The 21,744-nt window shown below is 42.0% G+C and overlaps 1 protein-coding gene across 1 annotated transcript; it reads left to right on the forward strand.

Annotated features, from left to right (window-relative positions):
* Positions 1-4,713: 4,713 nt before the first annotated feature.
* On the forward strand, positions 4,714-20,242 carry CXCL14 (C-X-C motif chemokine ligand 14). The gene is made up of 4 exons (XM_077824690.1): positions 4,714-4,777; positions 5,701-5,806; positions 13,410-13,520; positions 20,227-20,242. Exons 1-4 carry the CDS (start codon positions 4,714-4,716, stop codon positions 20,240-20,242), a joined length of 297 nt encoding a protein of 98 aa, XP_077680816.1.
* Positions 20,243-21,744: the final 1,502 nt, after the last annotated feature.

Consider the following 21,744-nt stretch of genomic DNA (forward strand, 5'->3'; position numbering starts at 1 on the left):
AGGTGCAAAGTGTCGCACGCAGTGTTAGCGTTAGTATCTTTAAACCAATGTCACTAAACAGAGTAATTTGCAGATTTATGGAGAAGGGAAATATTCTCAGCCACTGGGATAGATTCTGCTCCCAGTTATACTGATATAAGCCCTCGATCAACTAGAGGGTTGCACACTTCATTGCTTATGTAGGACAAACTGTACACACAGCTGGGCCCCTCCCCCTCCAGTCTGCCCATCTGAGGGGACCTGGGCAGGCAAGGAACCCAGCCAGGAGGGAGAGAGAAGCCTGGCCAAAGTGGGGTGAGGGGTCCACTAACCTTCTTCCTAACCCTAAACCCAAACCCTACCCCAAGGTCACTGCCACACCTCTGCATCCAGAGTGACTCAGCTCCCCTGCTCCAGGTCACTGCCTCACTCTGTATCCTGAGGGGATGTCTACACTGCAGTTAGACACCAGCAGCTGACCTGTGCCAGGTGACTGGGCTCCCGAGCCTTGGGCTGTGGGGATGTTTAATTGCAGTGTAAGCTTCCGGGCTCAGGCAAGAGCCCGAGCTCTGAGACCTTCCCACCCCGCAGGATCCTACAGCCTGGGCACCAGCCCCAGCCTGGAAGTCTACCCACCAGTGAAGTAGCCCGGCAGCCCAAGCCCTGCAAACCCAAGTCAGCTGGCCTGGCATGGGCCAGCCATGGGTTTTCGATTGCAGTGTAGACATACCCTCAGTGACCCAATAGTTAATTGTTGGGTGCTCTCTTCTCTGAAAACCCCATTAGCCTGCTAGCCACTTCCAAAGCAGCTTCTGTGCATTCCTTGTCAGGGCCTGCTTCAGGAGTGTGGGCAAAGCCTCCCTCCCGCCAGTCTGAGGATCCAGCCGACTGGGCAATTGCTGCTGTGAGCCCCCTGATGCAATTCACCAAGCCTCTGCTGGCAAGCTGTGGTTGGCCTGTTCAGTGGCTCTATTTTCACCAGCAGGCACTAAGTCAGGCCCTCTCTGCAGTTTGCCAGGGAGCTTTATGCTGGGCTAGGGCACTGGAAAGAATAATTGAAAAGAATATTTAATTAGATTAAATGTCGGACCTGTCATCAGTGACAATGTCCCTCTAATTAGCTAGTCGGAGACTGTAATATGCTACCAGTAAAGATATTGCTATGCTCTCTTGGGGACATGAACTGCTGTCTAAACATGTTGCACAGATGTTAATGGAAGCCACATGCGTGGAATTGAGGGCACTGGATAGCCCTTGTTAATTATGATGTGATATTCCCCGCTTAGGGTGCCAAAACAACATTTATACATGATCAGCTGTTTTGCGATGGTCTGGGGTGTTGAAAGGAATGCTTCAGGGGAGCAGAAATCAGGGAAGAAGGTACTCAAGATGGCAGGAGAATTCTCTGCGTTTTTTAGTGATGGGAAGCACACTAGCTGTTTGTGCTCTGAACTCCGACTTCACTCGGGTGGACAGCCACTTTCCCTGCTTCTCCATATGGGGGCTACCAAAAAATTCTAGGAAACATATCTTGTTAAATTGTCGAGGAACCACTGTATCAACAAGTGACTGATTCTGGCTCCCACAGGATAGAACCCTTTCTGTATGGAGTGGTGGTAGACTTCTTCCTTGGTTCTCTAAAAGGCACCATAAAAGCCTATATAACAAAGTGTTTGTCACCATCTGTGCATTAAAATGTGTATATTCACTGAGTCTCACCAGCTTTCAGAGACGCACACTGCAGATATATTAAAACTCGATCAACACGTTTTCATAATCAGTTTGGTATTTGCTTGCACAAAGCAACCAAATCTAAAGGAATATTTCTGGAGCTCTCTACCCCACTTTATTAGGATGCAGAGAATGGCAGGTTACCATCCACACAACACCACACATATTGAGTCTTTTCAAAAATAAACCCTAAGGGGTGACTTATTCCTTCCCCCCCCCCTTTGGCAAAGCTCAATAAAGAATGAGTTGCCCTTCCCACAGTACTTGTCCTCAGGCTCTCTGAGGTCACAGACTTCCCCCAGATGATCACTGTCGAAGTCCAATAAAAGAGGAATAAAAAGGTTCTCCCATTCTCAGGGTGCTAATTCCCAAGGGTCTCTGCAATCATTCATTCTCCCCAGAGATCTGTGACAAGTCTCTGAGGAATCCCAGTTCTCCATTTCCCCTGGAGAAACTCTTTTCCTCCCAATGTCTTCCTGTTATAAGAAGAGGAAGCTGTGGTGGCCTACACTTCCCAGATGACAAGCATTTCCTCTTCAGCATTGAGAAGAAAGGGGATCTTTAGTCCACCTTGTACTTTGAAGTTCTGATTTTAGGCTCTGAAGAAAGGCAACAGTTCGGGGTTTGCTTCCCAAACTTCCTTGTCAAGACATCTTCCTCCTCAGTGGCTGCCTTTATCATGAACTTCCAGAACAGAGAGGTTCTGGTCTCATGCCTTCCCTCACCAGCTGAAAAAGGCCAGCACACTCTGTTACACAAGGCAAAAGGCTCCTTAGAACTACCTCAGATAGACAGATATTAGCAAAGCTGGCCTTACGCACATTGATAAGGCACTGCTTGGCTTGTGGCAATCCCCTCAACAATAAGAAGCCCAATTTCTCCCCAGGAAGCAGGACCAGAGCAGGGAGGTGCTTAACTTGATGGGAACTGACAGCTGTCTCGACAACAACCCCACCGGAAGTCATACAAGATCAGGAGATCCCCTAATTTGGGGGAGCTCAAGAATTTCCCTCAAATTTTATCATTGTCCTGCAGAAGCTTCCTTGTTTGAGGCTTTTCAAAGCCCTGTTTATTAAAGCTGCAGCAAAGCATTTACTAGTTGTGTGAGCTGTAGCAAACAAGCCCACCAAAGCTTTGTGCTTCATCTGGCAAGTTCATTGCCACGCGCCTCAGCCTGTGCTCTCTCTCTCTCTCTCTCTAACACACACATACACACACCCCCGTTGTCCATTGTACACGAGCAGCACGTCTCTCAGAAAGGAAATATTAACACATATTTGCATTAGTGAGCCTGCAGGAGACTCAGAATGTTCCAGGCATGTCAGCACATCTCACATGAAAGGCAACATGCAGAACAAAACAACTGCATCATGAGCTTGTGCTCAACGTGCTGTGTATGTGTGTTATGCACGTACTCCTCAACCTGCCAATGCCCGAGCATGAAACGTAGGGCAGGATGGAGGCTCAAAAAGAGGGACACAAGAATAACAATGCTGTAGAAAACTTAACATGGAATGGGAACACATCAGATTTAGGAATATGTGAGTTTGAAATCGGGGTTGTTATTCACAAGTGACTGGGTGGATAGGGATTTCAGCTGGTTTGGGTTGGTGTTAGTAATAATGATTATGGTTAAAGGCTATAATTAATATTAATGTTTTGGCTTTTGTTGTACAGCACTCAGTAACCTGATGATAGGTGTCCTATAAACAAGTAAATAAACATATATAAAACAAGGAGGGAAAGGCGTGTATGTGGTTTGTGTGTAGTCAAAGGAAGTCTGGTGTGAAAGACCAAGATTAACAGAGGAATAGGAGAAGCATTCATTACAACTCCTAGTATTAGTTATTTAAAATATAGTACTAACAAAGAAACTGTGGGCCTGACTCTGACCTTACTGCATCTCATTTACATGGGCATAAATCTGGAGTTATCCTGTTCATTTTAAAAGAGTTATCCCATATATAGAGAGGTGGAACTGAGATCAGAAACTGATCCTGAAACAGAAATATGGAGAAAGAGAGAGAGAGCAAATTGCTCAAATACACCTTAAAAACAATAAATTGCTCCTCAAATAAACCTTGCTCCCAGAAACACTCTCTGTGCTAACCCCCACAGGGACAATTTTGTCCATTTAATTCACAGAAGCTCTCTTAAATTTGGAAGCCTGGTAAAGTTGAAGAACGTTAAATAAAAAAAACCCAGCAAGAGTTCTCACCAGGTGAAATTTCCCATTCTGCACTTTATTTTCATTGCCAATGGGAGTTTCCCAGGAAAGCTGTCATTTCTCTAGCTCCTTCATTGCTTATAAACAATCTCAAAATGTAGCTCAGACCAACGCAATTCCCGTCGGCCAAATGCACCCACCACAGACAGAAATCACTGAATTCACTTTCCACTGAATGCATCCGATGAAGTGAGCTGTCGCTCACGAAAGCTCATGCTCAAATAAATTAGTTAGTCTCTAAGGCGCCACAAGTCCTCCTTTTCTTTTCACAGACAGAATGGAGCCAACATCCCAACTCTTTGCGAACCCCGCACAAGTTGGCTCACGCCACCTGCACAACGAGTCAAAAATACCTGGCAAATGTATAGAGAACCTGATTTCCACATCTTCCTCCCCCTGCCCGTTGATTTAATGAATGTTTTTTCCCCCTTTCCTTTTCTCTTCCCAAGAATAAATCCATCCGATCTCCTGGCTAGGATCATTTCCATCCCCACCCTCCCTTGTATGGAGAAATTGCAGTGAGTTAAGTCACTCTGCATATTAATGAGTTCGCAGGAAGGGCAGCAGGAGCTGTTTTAAAGGAGGACACGAGGAGGAAAGAGGCAGAGGCAGCTCAGACAAGGCAGCAGCAGCAGCAGCAGCAAGAGAAAGGAATCCAGACGTTCTCCAAGTTCCTGCCCTGGCAACATCAAGCCGGTGAATCAGTGCATCTGCTCAAAGCCCAGAAGCGAAATCCGATTATATAAGTGAGCTATTTCGATACCTGAGGTCTTACCATGAAGCCCCTGACAGCAGCTTTACTTCTGCTGTTCATTGTAATGTGCTTAGCCACTGCAGAAGGTAAGTTAGTTTCTTGTACCTATCCCCCATTTAAACTTCTTTCCAGTGATTCTTTTTCCCCTCAGTATTCTGTGTTTGCTCCTTGAAATACTATAATGAGATTTATTGTTGTCCTCAGTCTGCATGGGGAAGAATTGATATGATGAATCTGATAGTAGCGGAAGGAAGTTCCAAGGCTGTTGTTTTTTAAGGTGTAAGTAGTGGTAAAACACAGGGGACAACCTTGTGCCCCCAGTTACAGTTCTGCAGCCCATTTATTCTGGTACACGGTGTATCTGGGGTAAATGCTCTGAAATCAATGGCGTTACCCCAGATTTGTGCGGTTGAAAGTGTGCAGCATTTAGTTTGATGCAGTATAATGGATTGAACTGAGGGTGAAATTCTGACAGAGATGTTTTCTAGTTTTCCATGAAAATGACGCTTACAAAATTCGGATTTGGTCAGGCTTGGGATAGACCTTTAGAACTTGTGCAAGTAAGAAATTCAGAAGCACAATTTAGAGTCCCCCCAAGTTCTAGTTGCGAAAGTAGAGTGAAGACAAAAACCGAGAGCTGTATAAGCTTATTCAACTTTACGACAGACTTTAGCTCTTTCCTTTTGCATTTGTTAAAGCTTAGTTTAATCACAGCAGGTGCACTTTAAAAAATCAACACTAACCACATTGCTGTACTGTGTATATTTACCACAACATTTCCAGTACTTTAACATATATTTCTCAGGGAGTTACTAAACCTGTCTGTGGTAAATCAGGAGGAAAATATTGCCCTTTTCAGCTCAACAACCCCCCCAAAGTGTAAATTTTTATAGATTTTTAAAACATGACTAATCTGTATATTTACATAAGCTAATGAGGAGGGGGGAAATTAAACTGCAATTGGTACACTGTCACTCTGTACACAAATGATAAATACTTTCTCTTGTAGGATCAAAGTGCAAATGCTCAAGAAAGGGTCCTAAGATAAGATTCTCTGCTGTTCAGAAGCTGGAAATCAAACCAAAGTATCCACATTGTAAGGAAAAAATGATCATGTAAGTGTTCATGTATGCTTTCTACTATGTACCAAGTGAATTGCATCTCCCTGTATTGCAACCTCCTTCTTTGTTTTTTAGAATTTCCTGATATACAAATTTCCAACATGTTAGCCATAAGAAAATATGTAGCTACAAATCCTCTCTGTAGTATGTCAGTAAAGGACAATCTGCTTAATACTATAAATATCTAAAGAATATTGCTTATGACAGTAATTATTAGTTTAACAAACGATGATGGTCAAATTCTACTTTCAGCTGCCCAGATGTAAATCCAGAATGCTAAACTCAGGCTACTGTGGATTTACATGGGGAGTAACAAATGAGAACAGAATTTGGTCCACAAAAGTTTTGAGTAACGAAGAATCATCCAAATGCATTGGGGCAAATTTTTGTCTCAGTTACACTCATACAATTCCCTTGATTTCAGTGGGGTTGCGTGGGTTATAACTGAAAGTGACATTTTTCTTGCAAAATTCTACTATCTGTATAAGCAAATAGCCATGCATTGACTGATGCTGCAATGAAACCTCAACGGAAACAATTGATAAGCTAAAGTCAAAGGGAGCTCTGAAGATTAGATCAGTGGGATGTATTACAGTTTAAAACAATGGGTTTCAGAGTAACAGCCGTGTTAGTCTGTATTCGCAAAAAGAAAAGGAGGACTTGTGGCACCTTAGAAACTAACCAATTTATTTGAGCATAAGCTTTCGTGAGCTACAGCTCACTTCATCGGATGCAACAATTAAAACAATGGCATTGGGGGGAAGGGTGTTAATGTATCTTGTCTTGTATATTGTAAAAGCGTTTGAAAGGCTTTGCACAAAACACAAACCAGGCTGTGTGCCGGCAAAAGAACCATAGGGTCAGAATAGCTGAAAAGACTTATTTTGCTACTGACTTCATTGCTCTGCAAGGACAGAAGATGTACCGACACTCATTTCTCAATCTATGTATTATATCATTTTTTTAACATTAGCTTTAATAATATTTTTAAATCTGTTCTTATTAGCTGCTTGTCAGATCATCACCAAAAATGCTAGGCATTGAATATCTTGTAGCATTTGTTCCTTACCAGTTAATGTTACCAAATTTACTTACACTTAGAAAGATGACGTAATATATCACACTGCAATAGATGTATATCACTTCAAAACACAGACTGCTCTCAGTTACACCAATGGAAACTTTGGGTCAAATCCTTTTTTTAGTTACTCTGATTGGGCCCCATCTTGCCTGCTTTGAAGTGAATGGCCAAACTCCCCATTCAATAAGGGCAGAATTGAACCCACTGACTTCAAAGCAGCTACCCCAGATTTACATACAGTGTAACCGAAAGCAGGATTTGGAAGTTGCAGGATTTCACTAATGCAGCCCAGAACATATTTATATTTAGATGATCAATGCTTGAGTAATTTTTAAAAAATATTTAAATTGTAAAAGAGAGGCATGCTGCCCAAGGCAAAGTCAATTCTCAGGTTCCAAACTAGTCATTTGAAATAAACCTGACGAGCAAACATTTTGAATCAGCGACCCTTTGAACTCTCACAGGGGCTTAAATAAACAACACTTTGAATTGTCAGAGAGAAAGGCATCTTTGGCAAAGGGGTAATAATATTTAGAATCCAGATGTCCTCCAGTCAGGAGCGGGGCCCTCTTTCCCAGCCAGCGGGTACAAACAGTCATTTCTATTTTATGTCAATCACCTGGGGCTAACAAAAGGAGCTGAAACATGCAGCAGCATAGAAGCAGTTGGAGAATTTGCTACACCACTCTGTGCAGTGAGAGACTTCAGTCTGTGCCTTGGAGTATGATTGGCTGCTGGAAAGGCAAGCAGCAATCTGCTCTCCCCAAGCAAGATGCCAGCAGAAGCTGGATGGTGAAGTGCTGTCAAGAAAACAATAACAAGCTTTGCCGGGATAAGTCTGTGAGAGACATCTGCTCCCGAGCACTGGAAGTAGGGCCAGACTTGGCAGCCAAGGGGAGAAGGGGAAATTGTGAGCATGAAAAGAACCTCATTAGTGCAACTTCTCATTTTCAATAAGAATGTCAGGAAAACATATAAAATACTTTAGTTTTTGCTAAAATGCCTTGGCAAAAGAATTAGCTTTCAACCTAAGCTCTGATCTTGAGTATAGCTGTGCAAATTTGGAGAACCTCTATTACCTTAAACCAGTAGGAGAACACTTCAGTCTCTCTGCTCTCAATAACAAACCTAAAAGTGGCAATTCTTCAACAAAAAAACTTCAAAAACAGACTCCAACGTGAAGCTGCAGAACTGGAATTAATTTGCAAACTGGATACCATCAGATTAGGCCTGAATAGAGACTGGGAGTGGTTGGGTCATTACAAAACCTAAACTTAATTTCCCCAATACTAATTTCTCCCTACTGTTACTCACACCTTCTTGTCAACTGTCTGTAATGGGCCACTCTCTTACCACTTCAAAAGTTATTTTTCCTCCCTTGGTATCCTGCTGTTAATTGATTTATCTCGTTAGATTGACCTAACACTTGGTAAAGCAACCCCCATCCTTTCATGTATTTATACCTGCTCCAATATTTTCACTCCATGCATCTGATGAAGTGGGTTCTAACCCACAAAAGCTTATGCCTAAATAAATTTCTAAGTCTACAAGGTGCCACAAGGACTCCTTGTTATTTTTTCTATTACCTTGCCTTACTCTGGTTTTGCACCCAAGTACTGTAACAAGCTGGCCATTCCTATTCTGTGGAGAGAGAATTTAAGACTTCAGTGGAATTACTCCTGATTTACACCAGCATAAGAGGAGGAGAAGGCAGAGATGTTGTCATTAGTGCTTTTGTAGGGAGTGACTCTTATCTACTTCAGTGTAACTTGAAATCAGTACTAGAGAGAAGTGGGGGACATTGGAACAATTGGAGGGAGCTGTGACCAGAAGCGATTGATACTGTAGTTTCACTACAAGACACAGAAAAGTCCGATTCCTGAAATGGATTTTTGTGGCTGTTGTTGAGGAAATAAAATCAGTTAATGATTCTCCTCCAACCCTCCCTATAAACCTGACCGTTCTCCGGTCTATTTACATGGAAGAAGTGTGTAAACTGTAGGGTGACTGGCAGATGGGAGAATACTGGAATATACTGTTTGGAAGAGATTCACCTAATGACATAAAGTATGTAAGTAGAACTGGAAAAGTTTGTGAAAGACAGCAAATCCCTGACCCCTTTGCGTTATCTAGACCTGCTCTGAGCAGGGTTAGCCAGCATGGTGGCCAGTACCCAAGCAGCTGGTCTACACTGCCGCTTTTACCATTGCTACCACCAGCTGAGTTGCAGTAGTGGAAGTGTAGACAGCTTGAAAGTGAATTCAGCTAAATATTTGTGAGAAGAATGTTTAATTCATTGACAGAATGGCAAAACTCCCCTTTAATTTCATGGCAGCCAGATCACCCTATTATTAAAAACATAATGAACAAAATTCTACGCTGATTTATATTCCATCCAGTTCCTATCACTCACAAACATTTGGATACACATACACACATACACACACACACACATACTGTATGCTATATATTGCTCAAAGACTTAAGAACTCTTATTGGTGATAATGGAAACTGCCAACAGAGATAAGAGTTTCTTTATTCTATTTAAAAAGCAGATGGAAACAGTGCAACTTCCTAGAACACATCTTACCTTTGTGTACAAAAAGCTTTATGGCTGTATATAGGAGAAGAGATATACCAAAGCTGCTTGGTACAATATGCAGATGATTTTATGCAAAAGCTGGACATACTAGCCCTGATTCTAAAATGTGTTACCCAGCTCAGCCACATGGCTATGTGGTGGCTTGGACCTTCTTCTCTTGTCCCCAATTTGTAGTTGGGCAAAGCAGCCAGGAACCTGATAGATCCAGCCAGCTGAGATTTCCCCTTGACTAAGGAGTTGAGCCATCATAACAGCACTATGCCATTTGATTACTTTCCCCAACATAGAGAGAATGGCCAGGGCAAAGGAATGTAGCTTTAACTATTTTTAGCTGTCAAATGGCCCCTTGAAGCCGTAATCAGATGAGCATAAATTAGGGAAGTGGACCCATCCAACCTCATAATCTTAGGGGCTGGCAAAAATACTATACAGCTACCTTTGGTCCCTTGAGGTACACCCCTAATCCCAGAGTGATACAAATATGCAGGAAGCCACTCAGCATCAGACTTGTTGCAAAACTGTCTTTGAAGCGGATGCTATAAAATATGCAGAATGACCGCCAGCTGAGATTAACCAAGCTCTCTGCATACAGGTTTGCCCATGTGGTAATTCTCATTTGGCTCACCTGGGGGAGCTGCAGCCTTCCCAACACCAATGTTAACTCGGCTGGGGCAATGTGCAGGAATCATATGCACACAAAGAACAAGTGCAGCCACAGGATGAGGAATTCGGTTAATTGACAAAGTCTCTTCTAGTGGCTGGCCTCCAGTTGGCAGTCATAGGAGGTGCTAACTGGGTTACCCATGACCCATATACTATACAAAACCCCAATGGTAAAAGAGTGCATCAGTCATTAAAGTATGATTTAACTGTATGGATTTATCCAAAAACCTATTAGGAATTTGGAATATCCCTTCAAAAGAAAGCCTAGCCTTCAGGATTGTTTTTGCCCCAGCACAGAGTTAACATGGTATCAGTGCAAATAAAGTTGCCCTTGATCACTTTTCTGAAGCAGAGTTATGCACCGTTGTTCTCCAGAGGCCCTGCACCTCTTCTACTGTGGTTTAGTTTGTCATTTTATGAAAATATTCTGTACACTCCCTCAGCCAAACAGCACGGACTGAGTTCTGATTTCATATTCACACCCCCCCCCCCCCGACACACACACACACAAATCCCACTGCCAGGACAATAACCATTGGACGCAACTACTATTCCTCAATCTTGATTCCATTAAAACTCACTGCCCACTGGTCTCAGTTCTCCCATTCAGTTCAATGAGAAAGTGTTCTCTATGGATTGAACCACGCAGGAATGATCTTAGTGAGGCGCACGGTTCAGGAACTCCTCACTTAAAGTCATCCCGGTTAACGTTGTTTCATTATTACGTTGCTGATCCATTAGGGAACATACTCGTTTAAAGTTGCGCAATGCTCCCTTATGATGTTGTTTGGCAGCTGCCTGCTTTGTCCACTGCTTGCAGGAAGAGCAGCCCGTTGGAGGGAGCTGGTGGGAGCTTGTAACCAGGGTGGACCGACAGCCCCCACATCAGCTCCCCGCTCCCCTAAGTTCCCTGTGCGGCAGCCTCCCAGCAGGCTACCAATTGCCGGCAGTTCAGCTGTCCTTCCCCCCACTGCCATGTGCTGCTCCTGCCCTCTGCCTTGGAGCTGGTCCCGGAGCCTCCTGCTTGCTGGGGGGAAGAAGGGGAAGAAGGGGGCTAATGTCAGGGTGTCCCGCTCCCCCCTGCTCCTGCCCCTCACTTACCCCATCTCCAGAGAGCGTTAACTGGGGGGCGGGGGGACACGACAGGGCTCAGGTCAGAGGGAGCCTGCTGGCAGCAGCTGCTGTCTCAACTTCCTGGTCTACTTAAAAAGGCAATCTACTTAGAGTGGTTCAGCGAACTTAAAGAGGCAATGCACATCTCTCTCTCTCTCACACACACACACACACACAGGGTGTGTGTCTCTGTCTCTGTCTGCCATGCTGTCTCCCCTCCCTCCATTCCTGCTACCTTGTAAAGTGTGAGGCTACATTAACAACAATGTGTTAACCCTTGAGGGCTCAGCCAAGTTCTAGTTCATCATTTAGCAGTAAGGCATTCCCTGGGAAATATCCCACCCTCTGACTCCACCACCTCAACCAAGCTTCACAATCATCATTGCTTTTTACAGTATTAAATTGTTTGTTTAAAACGTGTACTGTGTATACATATAGTCTTTTGTCTGGTGGAAAAATTTCCCTGGAACCTAACCCCCACTATTTACATTAATTCTTATGGGGAAATTGGATTTGCTTAACATCGTTTTGCTTAAAGTTGCATTTTTCAGGAACATAACTACAACGTTAAGCGAGGAGTTACTGTATGAGGAGAGTGTCTGTATGTTGTAGCATTGATTCCTCTCCCCCAGCATGCACACGGACCCTTAACACCTTTTCCCGCCCCTATTGTTCTTGCTTCTGATACAAGTGATTTGATGTCTTGTGCTTTTGCCGCATTAGTTTGCCTTTTACTGAGAGCAAAACTAAGCAAAGCCAGAATTCAGCCCCCATTCTTTGACTAGTCAGTGAAAGACATACTCAGACCCTGGGCCAGCCCTGTGGAGCTCCAACCAAGAATTCAGTCCAGTAGCCAGAGCTGAAGAAAAGGCCACGTTTCAACCCGCTCTCTCTGTCCTTTGTCTGAATTTTGCATAGTGGTATCCCTTGCTGATTTGTAGACTGGGTAAAAAAAAAAAAGGTACAAAAAGGTATTTTCATCCAAAAATGGGCCCCTTTTTCAAAAATGAAATTTTTGTGAAAAATTCTCAACAATCTCAGAATTTTCCATTTTCCTGGAATTTTTTTAACAGAAATTTTTACCAACTTAATATTCTAAATTGTTTTTTGAAATATTTTAGTTTAACCAAAACTGTGGTTCCATACTAAAAACCAGGTTTCTAGAAAATGAACATTTTGGATAAAAAATGTGGTAAAAACATAACAGAAAAAGTTGCCAGAAGTGGAAAATGGAACCATTTTGAATCCTTAGAACTAAAAGCAACTTTGAAATTTAAAATGTTTTTATGAAGTTATTTTCCCATTTCTAGACCAGCTCCGCTGGTTTGTCAGTGAAAGCATGACATCACCTGGAACATGATAGACCATTAATTAACCAGCATTAAATGGTTGACACTCAAACAAAGGACAGAGTAGGAGGAAACCAGAAGGGCAAGGAAGTAAATCGGCCATGTGTTGCCTCCTTGCCCAGTATTATTTCCAGGATGAGGTGCCTTTCAGTGTCTTTTTTCCAGTCCTTGTGTGGTTCCTCTCCAGTGCAGCTATGGGCAAGTTTGAGTGGATCGGACAGCAGGCTGATAAAGCTAGAGATGGTTCCAGGTGACTTCTGTCTTCCTTGCGCCCCAGGCTAGACTCTTTTGGGTCTCCAGAAGCTTGCAAAGCACACAAGTACTGCTAATGAAAGCATTACTGCATACAAAGTCAGTGATCCAGGTCTAATCCTTATTCTTCCAAGTAGCATTTGCACGTGCTAGAATTACTTGTCTGAGTAAAGGTTTGCAGGACTGGGCCCTAATTGACCATGTTATTTAAATCCGTTATTAAACCCCAATATAAATGTTTGATAGAGGGTGGAGTACAATTGTTGATTAAAAATTACGGGCAGCTCAGCTGGTGTAAATTGGCCTAACTCCACTGGGGACCATGGAGCTACACCAGAAGTTTTATTATTGCAAATTCAGATTTTACCATGGAACATAGTGGCTTTTTATCCTCTCAGTGCACATGTGCAACTCTCATTAATGTGAATGAAATACCGAGCGCAAGAGAGAGCCAGTTGGGTTTTTATGAAATGTTCACAGTGACCATTGTGAGTTATTCAAGATCTTTCTGTAGTGATCATTCCTTTTCCATTTCAGTGTAACTATGCAGTCACGGTTCAGAGGAGGACAGCAGCACTGCTTGCATCCCAAACTCCAAAGCACAAAGAGATTAGTTAAGTGGTACACAATATGGAAGGAGAAACGCAGGTGAGTATTAATTTCACTCAGCAAAAGATGCTCCTATTTTCTCTGGGATAAAAAGTGATGTCATTATAGGTAACCAAATTTGTTCCTTTTGGGAAATAACGTACCTTTCTTGCTTGAATGCTTGAGACATGGCAGCACAGAACAATTAGGTGTAATAGTCCAAATGGCTCTCTCCCTCTCTGGAATATGGAACAAATACTAATTAGACTGAAGTGGCTACGACTCTCCTCAATAAAATGCTACAGATAGCCCATTAGTTTAGCTGCTTCTGGGTCTATTTTTTTACGCATCACAGCTTGAAGGTGAAAAATGCGGTGCAAGGTTAGATACTATTAAGATCTTGAGATTACTGTCTAAATGCCTACAATAAAATTCTCATACCCTAAACAATCAATTCAATGCAATTGATTTATTTGATAAAACCCACAAATTACATCTGTAAATAGTAAAATAATATAACCAGCTTGGAATGCAGTTTATTCCTAGTTTATTCCTCTGAATGCAGTGTATTCCTAGGGATAGGCTGCTCTGAGAATAAACAGTAATACTTTGCACTTGAACCATACTTTTTATCTGATGTTTTCAACGTTTGTTACACCTTATCGCCTCCAAATCAGAGATGAGGAAGCCAAAGCAAATAAAGGCTAAGTTACTTGCCTCGGGTCAAACACAAAGTCGGTGGCAGAGATGGGAACAGAAATCAGGTCTCCTGAGTTCAGGTCCCATGCTCTAAGCACTAGGAAACACTACCACCCTATATTTGATTACCCAGATTTTAGCACATTTTCACCAAGCTGTAATTTCATGATATAACTCTAGAGCTATGGCTTGATTGCAGGATGCAATGCTACCTTTCCCCTGCCAACCTGGCTTTTGCACAAGCTGAGCCATCAGTGATAAACAGAAAAGAAACACAGACATAAATGAACACCAGATTTAAAATGGATTATGTTGTCTGTGTAAATAATTAAGAGGAAGTCTAAAGGAACAAAGGGGAGTTAGCTGCCCACCACCCCATTGGCTCTGAAATGGAGTTGGGTGCCCTGTAATAATCTTCCCCTTAGTAGGGATGTCCAGTGATTTCTTAGAGCTCATTATTAATTGAAGAGCTAAGGCAGGGAGTGTAAGAAAGCTCCATTTCCTCTCACCCCCCGTAGCTAGTCTCCCCATTTTTTTTGGCAGGAAAAGAGTAGCAAAGGGAAGACTTACTGTATACAGAACTTAAAGGATATTCTTGGGAGGAGTGAAAGATCTTACCACCAGCTCCAGTAACCATACCCTTGAGCACAAATATTACTCACACTGGTTTAAATTCACTCATTGGTAGAATATCGCTTAACCTGTGCAGCACCCCAGCATGGGGGATGTGCTGATGTGCGCAGCTCTCTGCACCCGCTGTATGCTGGGGAAAGTTGTCTCTGTCTGAGCTCTGAGTATGCTGGCATGGAGTAGAGCACTGTAGAAGAACCACCAGATGCAGGTTTACGTTGGATCCAGTGCCTGTCCTGGGCTATGGAGCAACAGTGGCCACTGTTACCTCCCCTAGGAATGGGACTGGCTGTGGGCATGCATTAGATCCCATCTCTCCAATCACCACTTAATTCCTTGCACAAATCCCATTTATGCAGGTGGTGTAGATGGGGGACTCAAACTGCGTCCATTTAAGCACTCACCTTTGAGATCTACACCTGTTGTTGTGATGGTGCAATAGAATATCAAGCACTCCTCCTTCACAAACATATACTGCCATATCTCACTTCCTGGATCCACTGCAAGTTTTCAGCTCTGAGGATATCCTCGTGGTATTTAGTTTACAATGGATAGGGTTGAAAGACGTTGCAAAGGAATAGAAAAGTGACTTGCCCCTGATTTTTCCAATGCATCTAGATGGGACTTTTCTCTCATTTCTACCTTTAAGCTTCAGGTCCCAAAATACAAATCATAAGCTCCATGAGCCACCTGGAGGGGACACAGTTACCAGTGCAACGTTCTCCTTCACATTTTGGAAATGCTCAACAGTGGTTTTAGAAAAGAGGGTAGGAAAGGAGAAAGGGTATCATCAAAGGTATAATGAAATCAGCATGGGAGAAATCTGAATCAAAATGTAAAACTAAACAGCATGTAAAGATTTAAGGAGCTGTGGAACGTTTACATAAATGCTAACCGCATAAAGCACATAGCATAATCTCTAGAGAAAGACCAACTCTAGAGCCTGAATGAAAGAATTGGACTGGGGACATCAGATGGAATGTAGAGTAGCTCAACCACACTGAATGAATTAGTCATGTAGTAAAGGGTATGGAATGGAAAACTCTCATTGATTTCAATGTGCTTTGGGTCAGGCACGTATGTTTAGAAATCCTCCATCTCTTAAGTAGCAATAATATAGAGCCAAATCTTTTTCCATTTAAATCAGTGAGAACTTTCTCATTAACTTCAGCATTGATCTCAGAATGTGATCACCCTAACCCTACCCTAAAAATTCAGTCAACTGAGCCAGGGGCAAATACAAATTCTTTTGTGGAAACGTCTTGTTCCTGGATGACAAGTTTGCCACTGTGCGGGGCGGATAGCCAGGCTGGTGAAAGCTCATGGCATTACTGTATGTAAGGGACACCACTCCATGTGGATATTTTTGCCTATCTGCCAGCTCTGTATAAGCTGTTTGTGGGGTGGTAAGTAAATGGAATGCATTGTGAAATGTCAACTATTATGTAACGCCATATTTCCTTACTGTTTGTAAAGGCTACCATTAAAACAACAAAGGAAATGAAGCCACAAAATCTTACTGTGACACTATGCCCCATATTCTTCATAGAGATATTGTTGTGATATGAATACGGCATAACTAAGATGTGTTTTGGGCAAGATAAGTCATGTGAGATATTATTGGAAAGGTTATGATTTGCTAAATATCAGGTAACGTTACCGATCTGCCTTAAGCTGACAAAAACAAGACGCATTAGATTTAAGCTTGCCAAGGCAAAGGTCCTGGTATCACATGGCCTCACTCGTGCTGTGATGTCTGGGTATAAAGGCACTGCCTGGGCTCTTAGCCTTATCTGTGAATTTCCTTGTGTCAGTGGGTTTGTCAGACTTTTAATGCCAACTTTGACATATTCTTCTGCCTTATTAACATGCTTTATATAGTCATCCCCTTGTTAACAAACAGGACAGTATTTTAGTAAAGCATCCATACCTGTCTAACTCTGTTGTCTTTCAAGCTTCACAATATAGGGTAGATTGTTCCATATACAGGGAGTTACCCGTGAATGGGCCAGGAATCTCCAGACCGTGCGCTTGCCACTGTGCATTTAACCTGTTCTCCCTTCCTCGCATCATCTTCCCCAAAATACAGCTCAGGGGCAGGAGTAGGTTATAATTGCACCTCATTTGATATAATTACACATATTCATCTGTTTAAAATAACTAGGAATTTGCTCAGCATGTTCTGAGTACAGTGACAGCATACTGACACCTTCTGTAAACCTGGGGAAATATTCCGTTTAGAGAGTCCTCCCCAGCCTGTATTGTACTATCTACATGTCTATTTTCCAGTTTATTCCCCTCCATGGAAGTAGGTGTCATGTGCCTTGGTATCTCAAGACTGGGTTCCACTTCAGGGCAGACTGTTCTATTAACAGGGAAGTTACCCCGGTGCCAGCTGTGACTCTAACTCCTTGGACACACCAGCTTCCCGCACTGCTTATTAACTCCCTAGACTTTTGCCAGCCTCAGTATAGAACTGCAACAGTCCCCTTGGAAACCCCAGTCCTTCTTGACACTAGTGGACCCCTGTGAAATTAGGTCCCTTTCACTGTAATGTCACAGAACACCCAAGTTCTATGGTTCTCAAAGGACCAGACACACCACAGGTCAGTCAGTTCCTCCTTAGATCTCCCTCGATTACCCAATGAGGCAAAACTCAGTCCAATCCTGTAATAAACTTATTTAGGCTGTATAGATTAAATGAAAATGAAGCAAGAGATATTTGCACAACACTAAGAATACTAAAGACACAGACAGACAAAGACAAATGTAGGTTATTATCTTATAAAACTTCTGTTTGAAGTAACACAGTCTTACAAGTTCAGCTTCTGAGGCTTATCCCAGCTGTGGCAGCTAAAGGTTCTTTACTTGGGAGACAAAGCCCTTGCTTCTTAGGATCCAATCAAGTATAAAGCCCTGTGTCCTTCCAGTAGGCAGCTTTTATCCAAAAACCCTAACATCTGATTGTAACAGATGCAGGTAACAGATGCAAAAGATGATGGGGGAGTCCAGGAGGTAATTCTTCGGTGATGTCATCCTGTGTCACTCATCCCTGGGTAGAAGTTTCCCCTTCTTTATTGTCCTGTAAACTATACCTACCTCCTGTACTGAGAATCAAGGAGTTTCCTCGGGACATGTTGCTTTTCAATGGGTGTCAGTTGACCACTCTGCCCCCTAAGGGATGCAGCCATTTCTATGGGTGAAACTCAGCAGTGATTAATGGCTCTTGTTATCATGAGGCCTGTCCCAGCCATGGGAGAGTTATGTAATGCACATGTACAGTTATGACCCTTAACATGAGCAACACAGAGATAAGTGTCTGAGCATTACAGTCATCCATTCACCAGCATTTAGGAAAGTCCAAGCACTCCATGTTTTACTGCAGTTTTAACAACTTAATTATAATAATGTTCCACCAGCAGTAAGCCTTCCAGACTCTCAGTTGATACATAGCCTACAGTTGGCCTAAGCCTCCAGCCTCACAGCACAATCCTGTTATCTTTCTCCTCCTGCTTATTCCCCACCTGAAGTCTCAATTCCCCTTTTGCAACAGCACATCCAGTTGTTTTTGAAATGATGATGATGTCAGAAGCAGGGAAGAAGGGGCTAGATTTAGCTCTGGAATACACTGTCGGGGCACATGTGCCCCGTGGCTGCAGATCCATCAGGAAGGATGCTGGGATGGCTAAAGGTTCCTGCCACTCCTCTGCCTTCCAAGTGGATGGTTGTTGGTTGCACAGCCCTGGAAGTGGGCAGCACTGGCCTATGGAGGGGAGCATTGCTAGGTTGGAGACAGAGTGCACTGAATGAAACTCAACACAACTTAGAGAATCAACTCAAGGAGAATCTCCAGAGAGTAGCGGTGTTTAGAGCGGCTCTGGGTTCTTCCTCCTGCCCTCCCTTCCACCAAGGAAATTTTTGAAGAAAATGAAAAAACTTTTCTTTTTGACAACATTTTCCACATTTTCAGCCAAAGAAGTCAAAACCCAAAAGATTTTGGCCAAAAACCAAAAGATTTGGCTGAAAACATGGATTTTAGCTGAAATATTATGACAAAAAATGAAATTTTCCACAGCAAGCAGATACCTTTTACAAAAAAAAAATTTCATTGCGATGAAAACATACGTTTCCATCCAAAAACAGCTTTGATGGTAAAATTTTCCACCAGCCCTAGTGGCCTACAAAGCTTGCCTGGGGATAATCTGAGGATGAGGTAGATGTAAGCTGCCACTACCAGCGGCAGCAGGATTCATAGATTCATAGATATTAAGGTCAGAAGGGACCATTATGATCATCTAGTCTGACCTCCTGCACAACGCAGGCCACAGAATCTCACCCACCCACTCCTACAAAAAGCCTCTCACCTATGTCTGAGCTATTGAAGTCCTCAAATCATGGTTTAAAGACTTCAAGGAGCAGAGAATCCTCCAGCAAGTGACCCATGTCCCATACTACAAAGGAAGGCGAAAAACCTCCAGGGCCTCTTCCAATCTGCCCTGGAGGAAAATTCCTTCCCAACCACAAATATGGCGATCAACTAAACCCTGAGCATATGGGCAAGATTCACCAGCCAGATACCCAGGAAAGAATTTTCTGTAGTAACTCAGATCCCACCCCATCTAACATCCCATCACAGGCTATTGAGCCTATTTACCATGAATATTTAAAGATCAATTAATTAAGTGAGCCCAACTGCAGGAATATAGAGAGAAGCAACAGGAGCAGACAAACTTCTCAGAAACCAAGATCCTGATTTAATCCGAGCCTCCCTTGTAATAGAAGTTTAGGGAAGAGACAAAATATGTGATGTTTGGAACCCAGTGCTATTGCCATCAAAGTCAAAGAGGGTTTTGCTAATGACTTCAGTGGGAGCTGGATTAAGCCCATCGAATGTTTTTTCATGAGCTGTCAGTGGTTTTTAAAGTCAAATGTAGTGTAAAAATGAATTCCTGCGTTCCCAAAATATCTCTGGGGCGAATTATAACCATGCCACTGTAGATTGTTTTAATCTGTGGAGACTGCATGCCTGGAATGTTTCAGCAATATTACAGAGGGAAAGTTAATTAATTCTTCTTTTAAATATTTAGACTAGCAACATATTTTTCATATATTAGCTTGTATTTTTCCCAGGGCAAAAAACCATGTTGTTGGATGTGGATTCCCTCATTTAAAATGTCCTACTAATCCTTTCAGTGGTAGATTTGACCACTCTCAGTGCATTCAAGAAAGGAAGAAGGGTGGAAAATTAGGCCAAATTCTGCTTTCAGTTGTGCTAATACAACTGATTCTGCTGAAGTTAGTGACATTCCTCCTGATTTCCACCAGTGTAAATGAGTGCAGAATTTGGCTCCTAGTGTTTACTCACCCGGATGGTGGGGAAGGTTTTAACTGTAATCAAAATGACTTAAATACCTAGCTCTCTGTTTTTATTTCCCAGGGTTTATGAAGAATAAGAGGAAAACTCTTGGTAAAAGGAACTGAATTTGTTTGGCTGACTAAAGGAATGGACTCTGCAAAGAATATTTCTCTCTCACAGACATAAGACACAAATTCTATATTATTATAAAGCACTTTTTACCAAGGGTCAGTTTTTACATTTTATAGCTGTGTGCGGAAGGCTCCCAGATTTGTCTCTTGCACACTTCAAATTTCATACCTGTCTGCTTTATACTGAGATTGTGAAAACTCATGCTTTTCATTTTAAATAAATGCTTTTTTTGTATTCATTCATACATCACTATGATTACAATCGAGCTTTATAAGCTCATTAGACAAAAAATATTTGTAGCGGTATTATATAATGGTGTCCCTTATCCTTTTGTACTGGGAAAGCTTTAGTGGTGTGCTTAGGGTTTCTAGTAATGTTGTCCAACTATGGTGGAAGCTGCACAATGTAGGGACTGAGGAACAGCTTGCTGTGTAACATGCCACTGAAGTATCATGGCATATATAGCTGCAGAGATGAGGTTCCTTAGTGGCTTGTCAAATGGCTACGAACATCACTTTGTATCTGTTCTTTAATGAAACAGGGTCTTGCTGAAAGGTGAAATGTATTACATACCCCCACTTAATGTTTTACATATACTAGAAAACATTTCTGGAGCAGTTTTATTCTAAGAATGTGTTTGATCTTTTTTCACCTGAGGTTCTTGTGAAAAGTTTGCAGCTTCATCAGTTTTCAGATATTTTAATTTTCAAGAATATTGTATATGATTTTGTAGATTTGTAGCAAAAATCTTTGAAAGGTATCTTTTTATGAAAGATTGGAGAGGGCAAACATATAAAATAAATATATATGTTTTGGTCACAAAGCAACATATTCATAATTTTGAATGTAATACTTAAATATTAAGCAGTGCTTTCCTCTTTTGAAAAATAAAATAACAAAACTACCTTTTCATGTGTAAATATACTACAGGGAGTCTCCCTATATTATCTTTCTGTATAATGTATTGTACTGCTAAATTATCATCTGCTATTTAAATGTTTGAAATATTTAGAAAGTTGCATGCAGATTTCATATTTCTTTCTAAAAATAAATGGAAAAATAAGTAATAAAATGTATTTAAACATGCCAAAGGCTGTTTTTCAATTTCATTAAGACACTGTGAAACTCAGTCCACTTCTTATTATTTTTCAACGTTAGTGAAAGAAACTTCAGATACAAAGCAGCAGTGGATATCCTGAGAATGTCATTTATGGCCAATTCATTCTCACTGACCTCAGTAGAAATTGGACTGGACCTTAAATCTAGAGAACCTGCCTATGTGAAAATGATATACATTCCCAGTGCAGTGGATGTGAAGGCCTTTGTGGGTGTTATGTTTAATACTACTAGGGGTTGCAGGGTAAAGCACCCAAGTTCAGGAAATAGTGTACAATAAAGTAAAAATCGTGTACAATAAAGTAAAATGGGTTTCTTCTAATAGTAAAATAAGATCATCGTGAAATCCAC

The sequence above is a fragment of the Eretmochelys imbricata genome, chromosome 8 (genome assembly GCF_965152235.1).
Source record: "Eretmochelys imbricata isolate rEreImb1 chromosome 8, rEreImb1.hap1, whole genome shotgun sequence".
In the NCBI taxonomy this organism is placed as follows: domain Eukaryota; kingdom Metazoa; phylum Chordata; order Testudines; family Cheloniidae; genus Eretmochelys; species Eretmochelys imbricata.